The sequence below is a fragment of the Cnephaeus nilssonii genome (assembly GCF_951640355.1).
Source record: "Cnephaeus nilssonii genome assembly, chromosome: 19".
NCBI lineage: Eukaryota > Metazoa > Chordata > Mammalia > Chiroptera > Vespertilionidae > Cnephaeus > Cnephaeus nilssonii.
In genome coordinates this window covers 41,442,255-41,465,891 of record NC_137090.1, presented here as the reverse complement: position 1 = coordinate 41,465,891, position 23,637 = coordinate 41,442,255, and the positions used below count along the sequence as shown (strand labels likewise).

Genomic DNA, 23,637 nt, shown 5'->3' with positions numbered 1-23,637 from the left:
AATTCCACCTCTTGTCCCATCCACAGCAGTACATGTGTCATAAAGAGGAAGAAGATGGGGTGAAGTCCAAGCTTGGACAATCCCAGACTCTCAGGCCTACAAAGATCACCACCTTCTCAGAGGTCTCTCCAACAGTGACGATGGACGCTACTGTAAAGACGTCATGGCCTGGAGGGACACTGGAGATGCTAAAGCACATCTTCCCATCCTGGGGCTGAAGGAGGTGACCTCGTGGACCAGAAGGAATGCTTGGCCAGGAAACCGGGAAGTGCCCCGCCCTGCTCATTGGGGTGGCGGAGGGAGGGTGAAGAAGGAGGGCAGTGGGTGGAAGCCTAATCCAATTTCGCTTGAAGAAAAAGTCAAGGCAGGTTCACTAAAGCAGCTGCCTCCAAACATTCATGAACTTCTAACCTCTCCTCAGAAAGAGGAATCTTTTCCAAGTCCCCAGGTCTGATTTCTCTCCAGGACTTACCACTTGAAAGGATGCTTGCTTGAGGCCCTATGGCTAACAAAGTTTCGAGACTGGGTCTTCATTGATGCTGCCCTCAACCACAGGGCAAGTCACTGCTCTCCTCTGGGCCTAGTCTCCCCATCTGTCCAATGTGGTGGCCAGATTGCATGAGCTATCTCTAGGTTTCCTGCTGCTAACAAAATCCAAAATTCCACTTCCAGGATGCCTTTTGGGAGAAATGCTGAGACATATTTAACAACCAGCTCTCTAGGAAGAAAACCCTTGATTTGTAGCATGTGCCAATTTCCAAGGTGTAAATATTCCCGTCATGGCCGATATCAAACCACCAGCACGATGCCCTGAATGCAGAGCTGGGAAGAGATGCCCATAGTCAGTTCTCACGAGCCCGTGTGAGCAGGTGCATGCTGGCTCCAGGATACCAGTGGCTTGCAGATACCTCACTGCACAAAGTAACTTCACTTCAGACCTGGCTCATTTCTAATCTCTACAAACCAAAGCGCTTTCTCCTTTCCTCAACCCTACAGTCCACTTTACTCTTGAACAGAGACCACCAGGCAGTCCAATGACACTTGCCACCATCTTGCCAAGGGAGACGCTGACCTCCCAGTGACCTGCAGGGAAGGAGCAGGAAGGGCACGGCCCCTCCCGAGATGCAGAGCCACTGCTCTTTCTGAATTAAAGCTCTGGGCTCTGCCTGGGGACAAGGCACAAGGTCCCAATCTGAGTGGCCACACCTTGGGGCAGAGCAGGGACTTGTGTCATGTGTCTGTACCTATAGCTTAAGGAACACAGGGCCAGTGCAGCAGAGAGCAGAGTCCTGTTGAACAGGAGGCAGGGCTGGGCTTGGGGACAGGCCGTGAGGCCAGGAAGGTCCATGTCCACAGCGGGGAGGACACCTGGCGAATGGGCAGACACTGTCCCCAGTCCATTCTCCTCTTCTCCTTCCCTCCTCTGGGTCTGGGTACCCTTCTTGGTCCAAATCGCCCCCAGTCCCCTCAACACAGCCCGGAAGAGCCTCCAAGGCAAGGCCCTGTGGCCACTGGGCCCTGCGAGCAGTCGGCCTCCCCGGCAGCTTGGACCCAGGGAATTCCGAGCTGGGAGGGGACTAAATGAATCATGTAGCCCAACTCCCTCATTTCATTGAGAAGCCTGAGCCCAAAGCTATCGAGTGGCCTGTAGGACACTTTAACTGGGTGGAGGGAGGGTAACAAAAGACTAAAAATCCATGCTCTTGAGTGATTGTGTTTAAGACTGTTACTATTACTACTTGCTGTGGACTAAACTGTGTCACATCAAAATGCCTACATTGAAGCCCTAACCCTCAATGTGATGGCATTTGGAGGTGGGGCCTTTGGGAGGTAAGTGGGGGTTAGATGAGGTCAAGAGGGTGGGGCCCTTGAGGATGGAATTAGGGCCCTTATAAGAGGAGACACCAGGGAGCTCTCTCCCCGCCCTTTGAGGACTCAGCAAGAAGTGAGCAGTCGGTAACCAGGAAGAGGGCATTCCCTGGAACCGACCACGCTGGCACCCTGAACTTGAACTTTCAGTCTCCAGATTGTGAGAAATTAGTTCCTGTTGTTTAAGCCACACAGTCCATGGTGCTTTGTTATGGCAGCCCGAGCAGACGAATGTATTCTCAGTCTTGCAGGGTATGTAGGAAATCAAAGGGACCACTGCAGGTGCTGCCCAACCCCCACCTCTAGGGTTGGGGACATGACTCCCATCCGTCCAGTGGCTGTTGGGGTTCCCCCCACCAATCCGGGCAGGAGAGAGGGCTATCTGTGTGCCAAGGGCCTCAGGCACCCTCCCCCCAGTGCCCAGCCAGGATCTCGACAGGAATCCCCAAGGGAGGTGTCAGGCCCAGCTTCGGGCTGGGGGCCACCCTGGGAGTGGGGGTGGGGATGGGGGTGGGTCTCTGCATCCACCCTGCCCCACCCTTGTTCTGCAGCCTGCAGTCCCCCCTCCTCTGCCAACAGGGACCCTGTGACATGAGTGTGACATGGGGCGGGTCCTGGGGATTCCAATCCTCTCCCTCACTGACACCTGTCACTTGCCCATTCCCATCAGCCGTCCCCTTGAGTCCCCAGTGGGAACAAGGGCTAAATATTCCACCCCCGCTCGCCTCTGCCTCCCAGCTCATCCCTTTATCCTCCTCTGTGATGGTGGCAGCCCCACCTGCAAAGGCCCCTCACAGGGAAACAATGGGGGCCTGAGACACACAATGCAGTGGTTCCTTTGTGCTCCCTGGGGGGGCGGGCAGTGGGGGCAGCTGAGCGCTCCCCGCCCTGCTCGCCCCAGCCTGACCTCTGCCCCTTCCCTTTGTGCAGCCCCCAAAAAAGGGAAGGGAAAGGGGGAGGGGAGGAGAGCAGGGAAATACAGAGGTGGTGGAGAGGGGTGGAGGAGACAGACAGGGAGATGAGGACACAGAGAGAAAGGCAGTCAGAGGAAGGGACAGACAGAGGGAGGAAGAGGGAAGGAGCACCCGCTTCATGCAGGCTGCGGGGAGCAGGGTCCCTGGCCACGGGAAGCAAGCGGTAAGCGGGACCATGTGAAACTGCCATTTCTGTGGGGACACAAGTGGCCAAATACAATGGCAACTCCATTCAGTCCAACCTGATCCACATGGGGTCAGTCTGGTCCCCAGCCAGGGCAGAGTGAGCGGGTCCCACCCACAGTGCCCATTCCTGGGGCTCAGTCTCTGGTTTCCGAGGGGGACTGGGCTGAGGGAGGAGGCCAGAGATGCTGTGCACAAGCCAGCCCCCTCACCCCACCCCCCAAAAAACCACTAAGAATTCTCCAGCGCCGCTGTTGGCAGTGCCAGGATCAAGAAAGCCTGCTTCAGCCCTGGCTGGTGTGGCTCAGTGGATAGAGCGTCGGCCTGCGGACTGAAGGGTCCCAGGTTTGATTCTGGTCAAGGGCACATGCCCTGGTTGTGGGCTCAATCCCCAGTAGAGGGCAAGCAGTAGGCAGCCGATCAATGATTCTCCTTCATCATTTATGTTTCTATATCTCTCTCCCTCTCCCTTCCTCTCTGAAATCAATAAAAATATATATTGATTTAAAAAGCCCGCTTCAGACCCGTGGTGCTCACTTGTCTTTGAGCTTCGGCACCCTCTGCTCCGGCCACACTGTGGACTTCCTGGTCCCTCTGCTGTGGAGGTGCCCTCCCCTAGGGCCGGGCCCCTGAAGGAAGCACAGAGCTTGCCACCCTCCACCTCCAAGACCACAGGGTGGGATGAAATTCGGGCTGGACGTGGCGCTCCCTGCCTCTTCTTTCAGAGCATGAGATTACGATGATGACATGTAACATGTGGGCAGCACGTTTCATTTGACACGCCACCCCACGTGCATCACATCCTCAAAAGCAGCCCATGCCTGGGGACCCAGATGTACTTCTAAACATCATGCTGTGTGAAGCCCATTATTGCATAATGCTTCCATAACTAAAGTACTGAGCAAACCAGCTCTAAGGGACACTTGGGGGATAAGAAAGATGGACTGGGATCAGATGATAGTAAAGCATTGTCCACTTAGGTGTAATGATGCTACTGAAAAGCTGAGGAGAATATTTTCAGAGACGGCATTCCGAAAGATGTAGGGGTAAGATGTCATACGTCAGCTTTTCTTTTAAAATATCTCATCAAAAGAAATTGTTGAAGCAAATGGGACAAAATGTCAGTGGTTAAGTGTAGGTGATAGGCATGGGTCCCCGCCGCCACTATTCTCTCTGCTTCTCTGAGATTTCTCGAAATAAAAAGTTGAACAATTAGGTAAATCACAGTAATTCAAAATACAGTTACTTATAGTAAAACTCAGAATTTGGGATAATTTCATTTTAGGTTGGGCTAAATTTCACCACGGAAGAGTGAATGGCAAGCATTTCCTATGAGAACACAGCATTTCCTATGATCACACAGAAATTGCTTGCTGATTTGAGAAAACAGCTTTCTAACCTTTCAGCTACATCTGTGTCCGTGTGATGTGTAACTCACAAATGAGCCGGTTACCTGTGAATACAGGGGCCTCTCTCCTCAGGGCTCTCAGAGAGAACACATATGTTCTACCCTGTAGAGGTTACGGGTTTCTCAGCCTCAGCACTGTTAGCATTTGGGGTTGGACAATTCTTTGTTATGAGTGGGTGGCCCTGTGTGCTGTAGGATGCTTAGCAGCATCCCTGGCCTCTGCCCACTGGGTGCCAGCAGCACCCTCCTCCCAGCTGTCAATCAAAAATGTCTCCAGAAGTGGCCAAGTGTCCCTTGGGGGCAAAGCAGCCGCTGGCCGAGAACCACAGAAATATATGAGCACAAGAAAACAGTGTATTTGAAATACTCTGTAAACCAGTCTTTTCACCAATCTAAGGTGACCCTCCATTTGTAATCTGTTGTGTGATCTGCTTTGGCAATATATTGTATCTTTCCATATCTTATTTAAATATTCTCCTACAACATAATTTTATGGATTCCCCCCATAACTGAGTAACTAAAACTCTATGGGAGATGTTTAGTTGTTTCCTCCTATGTTATTATAAATAACTAAAGGCCTGGTGCACAAAATTCGTGCACGGGGGAGGGGGGTCCCTCAGCCTGGCCTGCAACCTCTCCAATCCGGGACCCCTCAGGGCATGTCAGACTACCTCTTGCAATCTGGGACCACTGGCTCCTAACCAATCGCCTTCCTGCCTGCCTGATCACCCCTAACCCCTCTGCCTGCCTGCCTGATCGCCCCTAACCACCTCTGCCTGCCTGCCTGATCGCCCCTAACTGCTCCCCTACTGGCCTGATCGCCCCTAACTGCCTCTGCCTCACCCTGCACCCAAGACCTGGACTTCCCTCCCTCTGGCTGGCCGCAGGCACCCAGGACCTGGGCTGGCTTCACCTGGGCTGGCCACAGCCGCAGGGGACCGTGGGCAGGCGGCTTCACCCAGGCCACAGCTGCAGGCTCCTGGGACCGCGGGGCAGGTGGCTTGTCCCTCCCCCAGGCCACAGGCACAGACACAGCCACTGGCACCCAGGACCACGGGCGGGAGGTTTGTCCCTCTCCCGGGCCGCAGCCTGGCTGGTCCCCGTTCCTCTCTCGAGAGCTTATTTGTGCCTGGCTGGTCCCCATTCCTCTTTTGAGAGCTCATTTGTGCCTGACTGGAACCCATTCCTCTCTCCCCAGTGTTGAGCGTCTGAGCAGTTACGGTGTGATGGCGCGAGGGCGTGACGACCATTTGCATATTAGCTCTTTATTATAGAGGATGCTGCAGTAAGCAACCTTGAAGCTAAATCTTGATACACATCACTTTTTCCTTTGCCTAAATTCCTAGAAGTGAAATGATGAGGTCAGAGGTACATTTTGATGCATGGTGCCAAACCACCCTTCATAAAAGTGGTACCAAATTACCCCTCCATCACTGAGTAGGTGAGTGCCTATTTCCCCAACCCTATCAACACTGGGAATTACTTTTTGTTTTCTAAATGGTGTCAATTTAATGTGTTTTTTTTTTAAATGGCATTCTTGTTAATATTATTTCTTTATTACTAGTGAGTGTAATACTTCAGATGCTGATTGCCATTTGTACAAATTCTCTACATTTCTAGTCCATCTTCTCAGTCCAATTTTGTTTTAGGAGCTCTCTCTTACTGAATTCTAAACACTCTTTATTTATTGAAGATATTAATCTTTGGTTATCCATATCACAAATATTTTTCTCAGCTTTCAGCTTGCCTTTTAATGTTACTCACAGAGATTTTTGAAATACAGTTTTCTGTTTTTATCTACTTAAAATCTTTCCCTTTATGATTTCTGCCCTTTGTATCATATTTAGAAAGCCTCCCTCACTCCAATATTGCATTGATACTGGTATGTTTTATTACACGCATGTCAAACTCGCGGCCAGCGGGCTGCATGTCTGACATGCTTGTTCTAGAACTTTTAAGGATTCATTAAAATATATACAAACACTTAATCTATTGGGATTTATGTTGGCTTACAGCATCAAGTAGAAATCTAATTTTACTATTTAAGAATAGCCACTTTCCTCAGCACCATTTACTGATCATGCTTTTTCCTCGCCAATGTATAATCACAGCTTTACCATACTAAGTTCCTATATTTATATTTGAGTCTATTTCTGGACTCGCCACTCGGCTTTTGTGATGTCTATTCCTATGCCACTATCACACTCATTTAAATATCCCGTTTACAATATTTCTAAAGTTTGGTAGGGAAAGCCACTCTTTATTGCTCTGGTTAAAAAAAATTATTGGCTATTCTCACTCACTTACTTTTCTAGCTGAATTTAAGAATCATATCCTATCCAATTGGGGTTTTTGGCTAGAATTACACTAAACTTAGATTATTTCAAGGAGAATTGACATTTTGCAACTTCAAGTCTTGCCCCCGCCGGACATGGTAAGACCTTCCATTTTTTCCAGGTCTTCTTTAGTGTCCCTTGGGGAAATTTTTATCTTTTCTTTTAATATCCATTGTGTACTTTTACTGCTACATTTATTCTGTGTATTTGATTCGCTGCTATTCTAACTGGGCGTTTGTTTCCAGTATCATAAAAATGATGTGCATTGATGGAGCACTTCCTAAAGGCCAGATACCCCGCCACATGCTCTTCGGTCCATCGGTGGCTATGACACTGTTTTGTAACTAGTTATTGCTGATAGATAAGAAAAGCTACGACCTTTGTATGTTAATGTGGTAATGGCCTCCCTACAGAATTCTTAGCCATTTTCAGCCGATTCTCTGCAGGCTTGTTCTCACCATGCAAGGGCTGTCCGGTATGAGGAAGGCGCTGTGAGCCCTCTCCCTCCCTCCCCCGCTGGTTTACCGGTAGACACTCACGCATTTGCCCTGTCTCGCTTGGCTGCCTTGCAATTAGACCAACAGGACAGCTTTGCCAACTGCTCGCCATGCCCAGACCCTGTGGCCTCAGCCATGCCTGCCCCACGCACCAACCAACCACTATCAGAGCCTTTACCTGGCACCTGCAGAACACACGGCCTTTAACCTCATCTTTACCTTGGTTTCAGGTCCCCTGTGAACACGTGAGTTTGTCTTGGTAGAATGTTACCACACAGTCGGCAATAGTAAAACCTTCTCCTACATGGACCAACCAGCATAACTACCGAGAGGCAGAATGACACGGAGGCCCACGCCACTCACAGACGGAGGCCAGGCGCCTCAGCTGCAATCCCAGCAGCACGCTGTGCACTGCTGCTCACGGACCTCTCTGTGCCTGCTCCCTCCCGTGTGCAATGGGGATAGCCAGGTGCGCCCACCTCCACTGAGTCTTCTCCATGGCGGAGAAGACTCCATGGCTGATAATTGAGAAGAGTGCTAGCATCATGTAAAAGTCATCTATTCTTCACTTACCCAGAATCAATTTCTCCTTTATCACGGGTCTGGGTCAATTTCTTCTCAGGATACTAATTAGCTGATGGTCATTTCCTAAACAGCAGATCCTGGACGGCCTAACATCCTATTTCATATCACGCTTTGAAGGCCAGGCCGCAGTCCATTACAGACCTCCTCCTTCTAAGTGGCCTGGGACCTCCGCACGATCAGCCATCCTAGCTCCAGCCCCAGTCCCCCCACAGACCCACAGGCCCCTTGCTCCTATGCCAGGAGTACCGAGGCTCCCTCACCTGGGGCTCATGTGATCCCCCAAAAGAGAATAAGGCTGTAGGTGGTGCAGCCAGACCTCTGCTACTTAACACAAGGCCATGGCCACCCTGTATGCCTGGAGGGCAACAGAGGACACCTGCCATTTCTCGTGTAGGCTGAGCTATCCCTGCTTGGAGGTGGGTGAGGAGGAGCTAAAAGACACCCCCTGCCCTCAGAGTCTTCCGGTGAGCAAGGGGGCAGGAAGGCATGCCCAGGCCCAGCGCTCAGGCCCCGTGGCCGCTGCTCTCCACTCCCCCAACCCAACAAGCCAGATTCACGTCACCCTTGGGTTCTGACCACAAGTTCTTGACATCTGAGTCATTTTAAACATTTTAGTCCAGTGGCATTAGTGCATTCACCGTAGCGCCACTGCCTAGTTCCCCAGCTTTTCCCTCCCGCAGGGGAAGCCTGCACCGTCACCCCTCGCCATGCCTCCTTCCTCCCTGGCTCTGGCAACCACGGATCTGATTTCTGTCTCTGGATTTGCTTATTCTGGGCATCTCTCTATATATAAAAAGGCAGTGACCGTGACAACCGAAACAACTGTTCGACCGGTCACCATGCGGTGCTAGCATGGATGCATAGACACAGGTAAAGTCTGAGTGAACTAAGGATGAACAAGAAAAATGTTTGCCTTCACAGGGCTCACACTGGATAGGTCAAGGATGAGAATTCAAAATTGCCACCAGCACAGACCTGAGGTGCCGCTTCTCAGAGCGGCCAGAGATACACCTGGTAGCGGACTAGGGGTGTGACTGAAGGGCTGGAGCCGACGTGAAGGTGGGGCCATTCTGGATTTCCTAGAGGAGCCAATGGCTACCTAGGAGGCAGAGCTTTTGAAGCTGACTGGCATAGAAACCGACCAATCAGAACCAAATCTGGGTGAACTGCGAAGAGCCAATGGCTGCCTAGGAGGCGGAGCTTTTGACACTGACTGGCATAGAAACTGACCAATCAGAACCTAATCTGGGTGAACTGCAAAGGCAGAACCTAAGGTGGGGGCTGAGGAGGGTTTTAAGGGCAACAGCTGTTTGGTGTAAGGTGTAAGAAAGAGGTTCAATTTTTTAATAACTGGTCCAGATTTAGGGGTTATGTATTTTTGTCTGCCAAGAGCATCTCCTCCTGCTGTAAAAGACTTCCCCTGCCCCATTTAAGCAATCCTATCCTATATAATCTATCTATACTAATAAAAGGGTAATATGCTAATTAGACTGGGTTGACCAGCCATCTTCCAGATGTCCAACTTCCTTCTGGACAAAGCCATGGTGGTGGGGGCCAAGGCAGAGGCAGTTAGGGGTGATCAGGCCGGCAGGCAAGAGCAGTTAAGGGCAAGATCAGGCTGGCAGGGGGTTAGGGGCAATCAGGCCAGCAGGGGAGGGCAGTTGGGGGTGACCAGGCCAGCAGGGGAGGGCAGTTGGGGGCGACCAGGCTGGCAGGGGAGGGCAGTTGGGGGCATTAGGCAGATGAATGGATAGGAGCCAGTGGACCTGGATTGAGAGAGGGATCCCGAATTGGAGAGGGTGCAGGCCGGGCTGAGGGACACCCCACCCCCACCCATGCACAAATTTCATGCACTGGGCCTCTAGTTTCATATAAATGGGACCATGCACTATGTGGCCTTCTGCATCTGGCCTCTTCCACTCAGCATGATGTTTCCGAGGTTCATCCAAGTCCTAGCACGTGTCAGAGCTCCGTTCCTTTAATGACTGGATATTATTCTATTGCATGAAACTGCCACACGGCTTACCCCTTCTCCACTGACGGGCATTTGGGCTGCTTCCACCTATTGGCTCTTGTCAAGCATCTGACCTGTAATCCATTTCCAGGCTTCAACTCTCTGCTGGGTTCAGGGTCTAACTTCAGCTGCTGGGAAGGACGTGACAAGGCCACCAGCAGTTTCCACTTAGCGGGCCCTGCACACCTGTCCTCGGGCCGCACCTCCTGCTGCCCACCCTGCCTTCCCACCACGGAGCCTGCAGACACCTCAACACAGTGCGAGCCCTCCACACACTGTGGTGTCTGCTTCCCAGGCGGTTCCACTGGGTTGACACTGGGCATGTATAAGCCCACCACCGAGTCCAAAGCTTTATCTGGATCATCCCATTCCATTGACTACCCTGTTTCCAGAGAAGGAAACAAGATGAGGCAGAACTCGGGTCTGGGGCTCCCACCCGGTGTCCTCTCCTCTCCTTCCGGCCCCCGGCACCTGGGAAGGCTGCACCTCAGTCTTTCCAGCTCACGTTCCTTCCTCATCACCTATTCCCTGTCCTGGAAAACAAGCCTAACACGAGGACAGTCCAAGCTGCTCCAGGCTGCAGGTCTCTATAAACTCAAGTTTCTTTCATGAAAAAATGGAGGCGCTAAGGGGCCACCAGGTGTGACAACTCTCAGGTGACTGCCCCGAGGCTGGGGCCATGGAAGCAGGCTGCAGAAGACACCACACCAAATGCCGGTGGGGCAAGTGCCCTGAGGGGACGAGGCCCAGAGAGAGGACCAAGACCCTGCGGGGAGGGGTCCCAGGAGTTGGCTCCTTGCTCTTGCACCTCCATCCCAAGTCCAGCCTCCACTCAGGAGACAGCAGTGCCCCGTGGCACCAAGGAAGCCAGTGAAAGACCACAGCCTCTCGCCCGGCTGAGAGGCGGCCCTTCCTCCCTCGGTATTTTCGTGTTCCTATGCCTACACTCCATTTCCGGGGGAGCCTACAGGCAGTGCTGGGTGGAGTCAGCTCACCTGAGCTCCGAGAGCCCGTCATACGCATCTCTTCCCACCTGTATGTTCCATGGCATCAGATGGGGTGTGTCTGCAACCAGTCACCAGGAGTGTTGACACCAGGGAAAGTGGCAAATGCCAGACGTCAGACTCTACCCCAGCCAGGTCGTAACTATTCACCAGCGCCTCTGCCCGTGGAGACCTCAGCACGGGGCTGCAGGAAAGACTGACCATCAGAGGCAGAGGAGACAGAGAAAGCATTTCTGAAGAGGAAAAAAGCTTACCAGGAGAAAGAAGGCCATTCCTACCCTGAGAAGAAGGCAAGAAAGCCCCTCACCTCAACCTGGGGTGCGGGGGGCAGAAAAGAGAAGTCTTTGCATGTCCAAGGCCTCTCAGCTAGCAGAATATCAACCCCAGAACCCCTGGTCCAAACTGGGACTCATCCCGCTGAGCCAAGTGGCCGCCACGAAGCCAAACGATGTGCGCTCAACAACTACACAGAGCTGATGGAGGCCGAGGGAGGGCGGCGCCCTCTTTTAGCCCAGAGGATGGGTGGGTTTGGAATGGGTGGTCCCTCGCTGCCCCCCAGCCCACTGCCCTCCTGGGCCCTGGCCCAGACCTCCCACGGGCATGGCGTTCCTGCCTCCTGCCCCATGACGGGGCTCCGGCCGCTCAGACAGCAGTGGACAGCATTTCGTACGTGAGTTGGCCCTGCCAGGGGGTGGGTTCAGCGTGAGGTTATGTCCATCAGCTTTCAGGACAAATTCTCGGTTTATTAATTCTCCTCCGTTACGCAGGCAAAAGTAAATAAGCTTTTCTCCGGCAGCCTGGCACACAAGCCTTCCCTATTCAAACACTGCAAGAACTGACAGGCTGGGGAGTGCTGCGCTCCGGGCCTGCTCCCCAGGGGCCCCCTGGCCTCCTGCCCACACCATCCCGCCCACCGAGACAAGGCAGCCGTGCGTGGCAGGCCCCGAGTCCAGCGCCTGAGGCCCGGGCATGGCCTGGTCCTTGGGTGTGAGCACCAGATCCTGGGCGCCCCGGATCACCAGAGAAGGTCCGAAGGGTCTGGTCAAAGCAGGAGGATCGCACCTGCTCGCTCAGCCCATCAGTGAGCAAAGCGCTGTGTAACGTGTGTTTACTGCTTGCTTTCATTTAAAACGTGTCTTTTAAAGGTTTGGAAGGAAGAAAAGAAATAAGCAGTAACAAAACCAAAAGGAGTCAGAAAGTTAACTAACTAACCAAAAACTGAAAAGGCCTTTCAGAGGAGGAGGCTGCCCGTGTTTGTAAGCACTCGCTCGGGAATCTCGTCGCTTGCTTCACTCCAGCTTCCTGTGGCCGGCACAGACATCTCGGGGGTCGTTTTTCTTTTTCCCTATTTTTGTCCCATTTGCCCATTTCTGATTTGCAAGGGAAAAAGCCAAAACCGCTGCAGAGACTGGGAAAATGGGAGGCAAGAGCGAGATGCTGGTCTGCCTGGGCCTTGGCTGAGCTGGGCGCACGGCCCCAAGAGCTGGGCCAGGTGAGCTCTGAGCGGCTGAGGCCGCACCCCGGAAGCAGGAGTGGAGACTCCAGCGAGCGGCAGTGTCGGCTCGCCCAGCTGCGCTGCCCAGAGCTGGATGAGACGTGCCTTCCTCAGCCTCACGCTGGCTCCTGCCTCCCGCCGCCCAGGCCCCCGAGCTGCTTCCTCCTGCAGTTTTTCCTGTGAGTGTCCCTTGCAGCTCGACCAAAGGTGACTGACGACGCAACCCAATTTCCCAAGACCAACGTCCCTGGCTTTCCCGGGTGAGACCTCGGCACCCCCCTGAAATGCTCTCTGTCCGTTCCTCTCTGGGGGCTGTGCGTTGACTGTGCACATATGCGAGCTTGAAACGTTCTCTCTCAGTTCCCAGCGAACGGCCAGCACTCAAGTCTAGTCTTTATTCTAAGACCGTGGTCGGCAAACTGCGGCTCGCGAGCCACATGCGGCTCTTTGGCCCCTTGAGTGTGGCTCTTCCACAAAATACCACGGCCTGGGCGAGTCTATTTTGAAGCAGTGGCGTTAAAAGAAGTTTAAGTTTAAAAAATTTGGCTCTCAAAAGACATTTCAATCGTTGTACTGTTGATATTTGGCTCTGTTGACTAACGAGTTTGCCGACCGCTGTTCTAAGACATTCAGGCAACCACGTGGGTGTGCAAGTCTCCCCCACACCTCCCTGGAGAGGAGGAAGGGGGTCCCCAGAGCTGACACTGATGTTCACATGGGCCCCCCATTCCCACTCCTACTCCAAGTGCCAGTGCACAAAAGGCCTGTGTGACCCCAGGACCAGACGCTGGGTACAAGCCTGGCCTGCTCTCCGCGTGGCGCCCCATCCAGCTGGCTCTGAGCCCCACGTAACCTCTCTTGTGCCAAAGACTGGTGACAACCATTCTCACAGCATTATCTCCAAATACAAAAATAAAATCCATGGGACTCCCGTGGATGGAAAAGGGGCCACATACTAAACCGGACACACTCAGGGCCCTGCATGGGGGGCCGTACAGACTGAGACCGAAAGTAACCACACAGGAAGGTCTGAACATACAAGTCCCAACTCAAAGCGGGTTGAGGCAGGTGGCTACGTGCCAGGCCTGTAGCTTCCCTGACAAAGGTCACTCTTTACCTTGGCGGAGCCTGTCTGTCTTTTTGCATCTGTGATAACACACCTTGGAAATGGCAGAGTAACCTCCTTCTCCGGACCCCTCGGGGCACACCACATGGCTCTCTGGTCCCCCAGGGCCCTCTCCGTGGGCTGTAAGTGCTAACTGCTAACTATCCTGCACCCACCAACGAAGAGAAGCCTCTCTCCATTTTACTTCCTATCCAGTCCCAGACCTTCCCCACTCTGCTTTCTCCCATCCCTTTCATCTACCCACAGTGGCCTGCAGGTAACCCCCTGACACCTCCTCCTTCCATTGTAATGTATAAAATAAGCTGTAAAGCTGCCATTCTCCGAAGCATTTTCTCACTCCGTGGAGATTTTGCTTCCCGGCAAACGTCGTCAGTTTGGCTCAAGTCCACTCCTCTCAGACTTTTTCTTCGGCTGGACGTTCTTTTGTTGACAGTACAAAGGAAACGAATACACTAAAACACACTTATCCAAACACGTTCAAACCCGAGGCTTACGGGGCAGCCCGGCACCACATCGCTTCTTTATTAGCGGTTACGGTCGGGAGGCAGCAGCAGGCCTGGCGGCTCCCGTAATTTTGAAGCAACAGTGACCTAAACGGCATTCTGGGATATCCGCACCCTCTCTAACGGGGTGAGAAAACACCTGCGACTTCTGCTGGCGCCCAGGTCACCGGGCTGCTGGCCCTGCTGTGGTTTGTGGCCACCTTGGCAACCGAGGGAATGCTCACGTTCAGCGAGAAGAGGGGGACAGTGGCGGTGTGGTTCTCTCCCTGTCCCCCCAACCCCTGATTTCTGTGTGCGGCCCCCTGTTCTGTCCTGGTGCTCAGGAAGGTGCTGTCACCTCCTTCCCGGACCTTCTGCAGCCCCGGAAGGGGTGACGCGGCCCCGTCGGACGGTGTTGGGCTCAGGCTGCTTCCTATCTTGGTGGATGAACAAGAGGAGCCGCTGTGAGTGTCCTGGGCTTGGAGAGAGGCTGGCCCACAGGCACTGATAAACCCCTCTCTTTTATTCTGGGGAGGGGGTAGGGGCTCCCAGAAAAATGCCCTGAGGCTCCATGCTCCTCAGTCCAGCCCGGGTACCACTCATGCCAAGTAGCGCCCTGATGGTGGTTCGGAGGATTCTGGCCCCTCTAACCCCCTCCCCTCCCCTCCCCTCCCAAAGAGATGAGCAGAGGGGGCAAGCCTACCTTCCGGCTCCTCCACGCTGCTGGCTGCAGTGGTGGGCGGCGCCACGGGGATCTCTGCAAGATTCAGGACGGAGGAAGGGAAAGTGAGGTGAGGAGGTGTTATTTTTGACCTTAGAGAAGGATGAGCACGGCGCAGACCCCTCCCAGGCTTCCAGTGTCCCCCTCGCCCCCCACCACCATCACCCCAGCTCCAGGCAAGGATGGTCGGGGAGGAGGAGGAGGGGGGGTGCCCAGGCTCCCTGCCTGTGCTCCTGTGGCAGCTGTCCCTCCATCCGCAGGGATGCCCACACTCCTCGACACTGAGGAGGGACGGGCGTGAGGAGAAGGGGAGCCGGGCTGCCCCCGCCCTTGAGCCAGGGCCAGGTAGGGGTGGTGTGTGTGTGTGTGTGTGTGTGTGTGTGTGTGTGTGTGTCTGCGGGGCCCTTGAGGTGCAGACAGGGGCTTCCCCAGGCCCCCTGCTCATCTCCACGTGGCTGACTAGGCCCTGCTCACCTCTGACCTAAACTCATTGGGGGGAAGGTGCCCACAGCAGGGGTGGCACGTAAGGCGCCTGGGAGGTGTCCTACATGTGCAGAAAGGGGCCTGCACCCCTGCCCAGGTTCCCATGGGCACATCTCACCTGCTGGGCATTGTCTCCGTGGGCCGTAGAGACCAACAACACGGAAGAAAAGGGGCCTGTGGAAGTGTGTGCCGTATTGTGGTCACTCCGCTCCCACCTAGAGGGGCGGTCAGTTCCCACCAGTTCCTGCTCCGCCCCGTGCTCTGCAAAGGGAGGGGTTCAGCTGGTCCCCAGGACGGGCCAGGTATCCCAGCTGAGGCTTCCTCCTTCTAAATGAGGCCAAACCAGGGACCACAGTCCCTGAGGGGCAGGGACGCCCTGGGGAGTGACCACGTGAACAAGGAGTCAGAGGCCTCCGAGAGCCCTGATGACGCTGGCTACCCTCTGACTGTTGGGATAAGACCTCCCTTGGACCCCCAGATCCAGCTAGGACTGGAGCTGGGCACCCAGGGACACTCAGGCTGGGGCAAACCTGAGCGTCACGGCAGGAGCACCTTCAGGGAGGAATGGGCAGAGGACCCGGCCCTCAAGGTGGAGGCAAATCTTGCGCTTGATGGATTTTATCAGCAGCAACACGTGCTGTCACAGCCGCTCATTAAGAAGCCGACCTTATACCAGGCCCCCTCGGTCCCTGTGAGCTACCTGGTCCCAGCACAAACACCCCAGAGGGAGCGTCCGCACGGTCCCGCCCAATCCTGCACGCCCCCAAACGGAGCTGAGGCCGGTGGCCATGGAGCCACACTGGCCTGAGGGCTGGCACCGGGAGCGAAGGGGCCTGTGGCTCCCCGAGCTGTGATGGCCGTCCTCGGGGCACTGTCTGGCGCCTGCAGCGGGTGCTCTCGGCAGAGCTCGTGGCAGAACCCCGGGAGGGAGACCCAGGTCTTTAGGCTGCTGGTGGGCCAGCTCTCCTGGCATCACCTGCCCCGGAGAGGATGGGGCAAGGGTCTGAGCGTCAGGAAGCGAGAGCCCCGTTTTCCAGGTCCCTGCCTCTGAGTCTGAAACATCCGCTTCATTGCCGGGTCTGCCCTGGGCGGTGGGAATGTTGGTTCCCGCCGCCTCTGAGCAACCCGACAGTTCCCGACCCCTTTCCAAGGGAGAACGTGTCCCTTGTTCCTTCTCCGGATGGCGGCACGGTTTCCGCCCAGCGCTCCCACAGTGCTCACTGCAGCTTCTGGGTGGACGGAGGGACGCTGAACGCTGGGAGACGGGCAGGTAGACGCTGTTGTGGGAACCATTTCACCTTGCTCTGCCCCGGTGGGCACTGAGCTCAATTTCCTGAGGCTGGGCGCGGGGTCACTGGCTGGCACTGGACCCTGCCACACATCCTGACTTAGAAGCTGGTTGGCGCCGCCAGAACCAACCCTGCCCGACGTGTCCTGGAAGGTGAAGGCCACCCCAGCTGGGGTGGGTGAGGCACAGCAGCTAAAGCTCCTGCCTCCGTGTGTGTGTGTGTGTGCGTGCATGTGTGTGTGTGTGTGTGTGTGTGTGTGCATGTGTGTGTGTGTGTGTGCGCGCGCGCGCGTAGGGTTCCCTGCAAGGTCCATGGGGACCACTCCAAGGACCCCAGGTGCCTTGTGACAGACCAGAAGGGCCAGTGCCCGCCCGGTGCCACAGGAGCTGACACCCGAAAGCAGGCCGGCCGGCCACTCCTTAGAGGCCCAGGTAGAAACCGTTAGAAAATACTCCAGGCTCCCGGGTCACAGGTCTACAGTGTAACTGCCCGATTCTGTGGTTACGGTTCAAAAACCGCCACAGGCGCCTGTGAACAGCGGCCCGGCTGGGTCCCCATAAAACTTCCCCTGTGGACACCGAACTTTCCTGTCACTTTCACCCGGGAAGAAGCAGTATTCTTCTGATTTTGTTTCAATCCTGTAAAAAGGGTAGACACACACACACCCCGCAGCCGTATAAAACCAGGTGGCGGGAACCTCCCGGCAGGTGTGCCAACGAGCTACACTCCCTGCGCTGGAGAGCAGACTTGGTCAGGCTCCGCCCGGCGGGCAGGGCTCGGCTCCTCCCTCCCCCTCCTTTCTGGGGCAGGCCCGTCCTGCACGCCCCAGGCCTGGCTTCCACCAGGGCTAATCCTCTGCTCTCGGCGCCGGTGTGACCCCACCAGCTGTAAAACATGAAGACTGGCTGAGCCAAGGCCCCTGCCACCTCCTCACTCCTCTCCAGGCTCCAGACACTAAGGGGTCATGGTTGGCCCGATGGGGCCTCCAGGACCCTCGGGGCTGCTCCCACCCTTCAGAACGGCCATGGGAGCCTTCCCAGCTCCCCTCAAAAGTCCTGGGTGTCGGCCAGGAGCAGGGGCTGTTGGAATTCCCACAGCAGCAATGGTGGCCCAGGTACAGGTCCTCTGGCTGGGAGGGACAAGGTTTGGAGCCAGATGGGGCTCTGGGGTTTGCCAGGTCTGAGGGAGTCACCAGGGAGGTGTGACCTCCAGGCTGCTGCCCCCACCTGCTCTGCCCACCCACCCGGGTCCAAGGTCAAGGTGGCACATAGAAACAGGACCCAGGCGTAGGAGCGGGCTTGCTTCCCCGACTCGTTTTTGGTCAGGACAGGCAGCCACAGGCAGGCTGGCTCTGCTGCGCTCCAGCTGCTTTGCAAGCACCCCACGGCTTGGGGTCCCACCCGGGGTCCCACTGAGGCAGAGATCGCACCCATGAGCTACACTCCCTGGATGGCGGGACCTGCCTCCAGACAGGCCCTCCACCCGCACCCAGCCCCCCAGGAGCAGGCGCCCGCGTGCGTACTTATGCAGGGGGCGATGGGGGAGCGGCTCTGCTGGTAGCCTTTGGCGCAGCGGTTGCAGGTGATGCCGGTCACGCCGTCCTTGCAGGGACACTGGCCGGTGGTTTGGTTGCAGGTTTTGCCAGCAGCGCCGACCGGGTGGCAATCGCAGGCTGTGGAGGACACACAACAGGAGGGTCAGAGGGTGGGAAGGGGCCCCGTGCACACCCTCCCCCCGGGGTCCCTCCCCAGGGAAGAGCAGGAACGGGGAGTGGGCCCAGCCAAGCCCACACGTTCCGGAAGCTCTGAACACCGGCCACCTGCCTACCGGGAAACGGGGGATGAAGATTAGGGTACGCGGACTCGAAGGATGTTCTGGCAGCAGGAAAGCGGAGGTGGGGAGCCCTTCCCGAGGCCAGAGAGGAAGGCCCACATTCAAGCACGTTTCCGGGAGCGCAAACTCTGACCGGGAGGGGAGGAGTCAGACCTGGGAGCTGCCCCTTCTCCCGATGGGTTTGTGCGTTCCCATTCCTCCACCCGCCCGCCCCTGGCCCCCACACGCCCCTGCTGACCCGCTGGGCGAGGGGGACAGGGTTTGGAGCCTGATGGGGGAGTCACCAGGAGGTGCGGCCTGCAGGCTGCTGCCCCCACCCGCCCTGATTTGCAGCCGGGCTGGGACTCAGGCGTCTGGACCCCCCAAGCCCATAAACTGCAGCACTGGGAAGAGGCACAGTATTGTTTAATGAATGTGCGAAGACTGGGAGGTGCGGAAACCGCCCCCCCCCCCCCAATGGGTCTCACAGAGGGAACGGCCAAGCGGGGCAGTGACGTGAGGCCCCGTTCTCAGGCCACTGGCCAGCACACGAAGGGCACGCCCATGCCCGTCCTCCTGGTTGCCCATCCCGTCACACTGTGTCCTGACGCGCACTCCTGTGCTCTAAGGACCCTATTCCAGCGATGCAGTGCCAGGCAACGTTGGGGGGACATCCCACTGCTGTGGACTGAACGTTTGTATCTCCCCAAAGTCTTACGTTCAAGCCCTAAACCCCAAATACAATGGTATGGGGAGGTGGGGCCCCGGGGAGGTAATTAGGGTTAGATGAGGTCATGAGGGTGGGACCCTCCTCTGGGATTAGCGCCTTTAAAAGAGGAGGGAGGGAGAGGTCTCCTCGAGCACACAGCAAGGAGGCAGCCACTGCAACCAGGAAGCGGCCCTCCCCAGACACTGACTCTGCGGCACCTGACCCTGGACTTGTCAGCCTCCAGCCGGTGAGAAATGCAGAGCTGTTGTCTGAGTCTATGGTGTTTTGTTACAGCAGCCAGAGCTGACCGAGACACCGACACCTGACGCCTGGGCAAGAACTGCTGCGCCAACCAGGCCGGCCCTGAGTCCCCACGGCGTCCTGCCCCCGAGGCCAGGCAGCACCCCAGTGGGAGTGGGAAGGGAAGACAGGACGAAGGAGAAGTGGTCTGCCTCTCCCCCTCCTCCCTCCACCTCTCCATCCCCCAAGGGCAGTGGGGCGGGTCTTCAGGGAGGCATCCCGCAGCCATTTCAACCGGTGCCACAAGCTGCTCTGTGCTTCCACTCCGAAGGGGAAAAGGCTCCTCCGGGAGCTGACCGGGTCCTCCGGCCAGCTCTGCTCACGGCGCAGGCCGTCTGCGATGAAGACGGGCCTCTCCCTGCAGCCCTGGGCCGGGGGCCGGGTACCCGGAGGAGGAAGGAAGCAGGAGGGGAGCAGGGAGGAGAGGAATGTGGGGAGATGTTTGCTGAAGTTGTGTCTGGACATGTGTGGCTTCCCGAAACTCGTGGAGGAGTGGGGTCCTGGTTGTGGGTGCCCCCTGGCAGGGGAGAGGCGGGGGCACAGGCCCGGGACAGAGGCCCTGGGTGCCACGCAGGCGGCTGATGGACTGAGGGGTCTCTCGGTGCTGGCCCCACAGAGGAAGACGCCTGCTCCAGTCTCGCCTCTGTAAACAGCAGTGAACCCGTCTGCTGGAAACCTGTCTTCTTAAACCTGCCCTGAATTCAAGTTCATGCCTCACTGTTGTTTTCTTTCCTTCTTGTTTTTGTCTTGTTTGGTTTTACTCGGTAAGAACAGACTGCGCCTCGTAGATGACATGAGGAGGGACGGTTGGAGAACACGCTGACCTTCCCCTCGGCCTCCACGTCCCCGTGATGGGAAGGGCGCTCACGCGTGGGCGGCGTGTCTCAGCTGCCACGTGAAAGCAGAGGGCCACAGCACAGGACCCTGCTGTCCCGAGCTCCTGACACGGCACCCGTCGGATGTGGACCGAGGCTCCCGGCAGCTGACGCCCGGGCCTGCTCGCACAAGCTGGCTGCTGAGGCCGAGACGCACGCCGAGAGGCCTCCTCTCCGTGTGACCGAACATCGCTGCCTGCGCTGGACTTCAGGCCCTTGGACTTGGCTGGCAGAGGTCACCAAAGGCTGCTCAGGGACTGAAGGGTCCGAGCTAGGTCACCCGCGGGCACCACCATCAGTCCAGGGACCTCTACCGTGGGGGGAGCTGGCCCAGAGCAGAAGTAGGGGCGCAGTGGGAGGACTGTGACCCTCCCCCGCGGCCCCCCACAGCTGTGACTTCTCAGCTGCGCCAGCTGAGGTCCGGTCCGGTGGAGCCGAGGCCACCCTCTGTGCTGCTGGGGCAGCTGTCCGCTGGGTGGAACGGGCACGTCCCAAGGACCATCCCTTGATTAAAGGAGGGGTGCTTCACCTCGGCTTCCCAATCCCTCTCCCGAGACCTGCAGAGACTCTGAGCAGCTGGCCCCGCAGCCTGGGCTCGCGGGAGCAGGCTCACTGTGCTTCACCCAATCAGTGTTCCGGGAGGAGGAGCCATCAGGGTCCCACAGTGTGTGTGTTTGTGTGTGGGGGGGGGGGGGGCGGGGGGTGCTCGGAAAGCCAGCCAGGTCACCTCCAGGGCAGTGGGCCATCAGGAGGAGGGGAACGCCTCCAATGTAGCACCTGTGAGCACCTGTGTGTCCACGGTCTCATAGTCGTCAGCTCTGGCCCTCACACCTGCCTGCGGCATTGGCACAACCCCTCTCGCCCCCCCCCCCCCAGGACACTGCAGCTGAGGGAGGAGACACCGGGGAGGGCTGGTCTCCGAGGGCATCACTGAGGCCCTCACCCTCTCTGGACGGCCCCTCTCCTCATTCTGCAAGGAGAAATTCATGCTCAAACCAGCTGAGACCAAGGCTAGATGGGTTTTGGTACGCGTGGTCAAATACAATCCCAACAGGCAGACGCATTGCATTCAAAGTAAGGACTGTTCCCAAAACCCCGTTTATGAGGAAAAGTCTGAATTATCGCCCTGTGCAAAGAGGGGTGTGAGAAAACTGACGGATGACGGCACCTGCAGAGGGTTCTGCTACCGCCTGGGAGGCGGGAATGGAGCAAGCGTGTCAGAGGAAGGGGGCTGAGCCACCGAGGGTACCCGGAGGCCCAGGCCCTGACCCACAGGGAGAGACCCGCAGATCGAGGAGCACCTGTGAGCGCGCAGGCGCACGGCGCGGTGGGGAGGGGCAGGTGGAGCTGCAGAGAACGTGGAGCTCAGGGGAGCGGTCTTCTCCTGGGCGGGGGTCTGGCGAGGGGGCGAGGAGAGCCTCCCTGATGTGAGAACTCGGTCTGGCTCAGAACGTCCTCCGCCACGGGAAGCCCATTGGGGGGCTCCCGTTTCCCCGGAATCAGCCGCCTCTCCCAGCTGAGGTCAACCCCTTCCACGCAGGCCACCTCGTGGGCACGGGCGGGCAGCACCTGGCCATGGGAAACGGCCTGCCCAGGCTTTCCCATCCAGAGGAAGGTGAGACCAGGCGGGGGCGCGGGGCCCTGAGGAGGCGGCAGGATGAGTTTCTCGCGAGCGAGGCGGCTGGAGGGCCTCCAGGTACACAGCGGCAGCCCGGCTGTCTTCGCGCCGGGCCGCCGGACAGGGACAGGTGCTCAGGGCACAGACGGTTGCAGAGGGGCATCAGGAGACCCAGGCCTGGGCCTGTCCTGCCAGTAGTTCTGTGTGACCCTGGGTCAGTGCCTCGCTTGCTCTGGCCCCGGGGGCTCACCTGTAAGGACAGATGTCTACACTCCCACTAGAGGCACTTCCAACTCAACAGCCTAGGGCTTGGTGTCTGAGCCGGGACCATCCCCCACCGCGGCAGGCATGGCAGTGTCCCCACCGAGGGTTCGGGCGATGGCGATGGCTCGCTCATACTGCCGGACACGGCACGCCTTCCGTCCACACCCACCGGTCGCCCTGCCCGACACCGCTGTCCACCGAGTAGTGCCAGGATGTCCTCGCTGAGACTCGGTTTCTCTGCCAGGGCGGAGCAGCACAGCAGGGTTCCCGGAGCCCTGGCGGAGTGACGGGAAGGCAGACAGTCCTGACGCCAGGCTGCTGGTCTCCGGCAGCTCCTTGCCCTGTTTCCTCCAGTGTCTGTCCAGGCTCCCCGAGGGCCCACAGCCTCACGCCCGAGGCTGCCCCCTCTCACTGTGGCTCACACGGTGGCCTCTGGGAGCCACCGTGGGCGCCTATGGGGGGGGGGTGTGGAGCGGGGTGTCTGGCTGCTTTTCCTGAAGACCTGGCTTTAAGGGCCTTTGGTTTCAGGCAGGACCTGCAAATGGCAGTGATCTCAGGACATAGGAGAGGGGAGTGGCCTGGTGCCCAGACTCTGGAGTAGCTCCAGGCAGGAGGGTGGGAGAGGGAATGACCACCCGCCAGGGGTGAAGGGCAGCTCTGGGCCTGAACTCAGACGTCCGGTCCTCAGAGAGGCCCTCCCTGGCCACTTGTAGAGCAGCTCCCCGCACTTACACTCTTTATTTCCTCCCTGTAACTCACCACAATATGTAATAACCTTATGCTCTTCTTCTTCCTCGTCAGCCTCCCCCCAGAGAGCAAGCAGGTGCTCCATAAATACTAGGGAATCAAAGAACAAACTCGGGGCAAATCTGCCACCCTCTCCCTGGGGAAAGGCTATCTGATGTACCTGTGAGTCTGGGGAAAAGGAGGGGGCGAGCAGGGAAGACCATCCTCAGACCCAGCCTGACCCCAGAGCACCCCCTGCTCCTGCATTCCCCGTGCTAACGAGGGGGCGAGGAGCACTTCCGTCCACAGATAATCCACAAACCAGCTCAGCTGTCTGTGTCCACCTCCTCGCTGCTATGCTTTTCTTTCTCCCAGCAGTTGCTAACGAGGCACAAAAGCATAAATGTTTCAAGTTGTGCGACCTCTCCTCTCCCCTGCCACTCTCGGATCAAGGTGCAGACAGCAGGAAGTGGGAGGGGAGGGGCGCCCCGTAATCCCAAACTGGGTTATTTGACCCTCCTGATGTAGTTAACTCTGGTCTTCCTGCGCCTGATTTACAGCGGAGGGACGGGCTCAGCTCCTGCAGGTGGCTCCCCACGGGGCGGGGGTGGGGAGTCTGCTCGCACAGGCTCAGGGCAGGCGGGCAGGGGCGGGATCTCTCCTGGCGGCACTTTCACAGCCTGTCCCCACCTCTCCGCACAGGGCCTCCAGGAGCAGCTGCCGGACACTCATCTCTGCTGTTTGACCTGTCTGTCGTTTTTGCTCCCCCAAGTGTGTAAATCCTTTATCCAGAGTGTGCAACAGCCTTCGGACAAACCCCGGGGCCTCGCCCCGTCCTGTGGGAATCTGCCTCCGAGTCCACCCGGG

At 57.1% G+C, this 23,637-nt stretch overlaps 1 protein-coding gene across 1 annotated transcript in view; it reads right to left on the bottom strand.

The window, feature by feature from the left end:
* The window catches only part of NTN1 (netrin 1), a 178,941-nt gene that overhangs the window by 32,347 nt on the left and 122,957 nt on the right, over positions 1 to 23,637 (bottom strand). Inside the window, exons 3-4 of the mRNA XM_079797040.1 lie at positions 17,989 to 18,138; positions 14,677 to 14,730 (exon numbers count right to left, since the gene is read on the bottom strand). Coding sequence (XP_079653166.1) covers positions 14,677 to 14,730; positions 17,989 to 18,138 — 204 coding nt within the window. The remainder of the gene's footprint in view (positions 1 to 14,676; positions 14,731 to 17,988; positions 18,139 to 23,637) is intronic.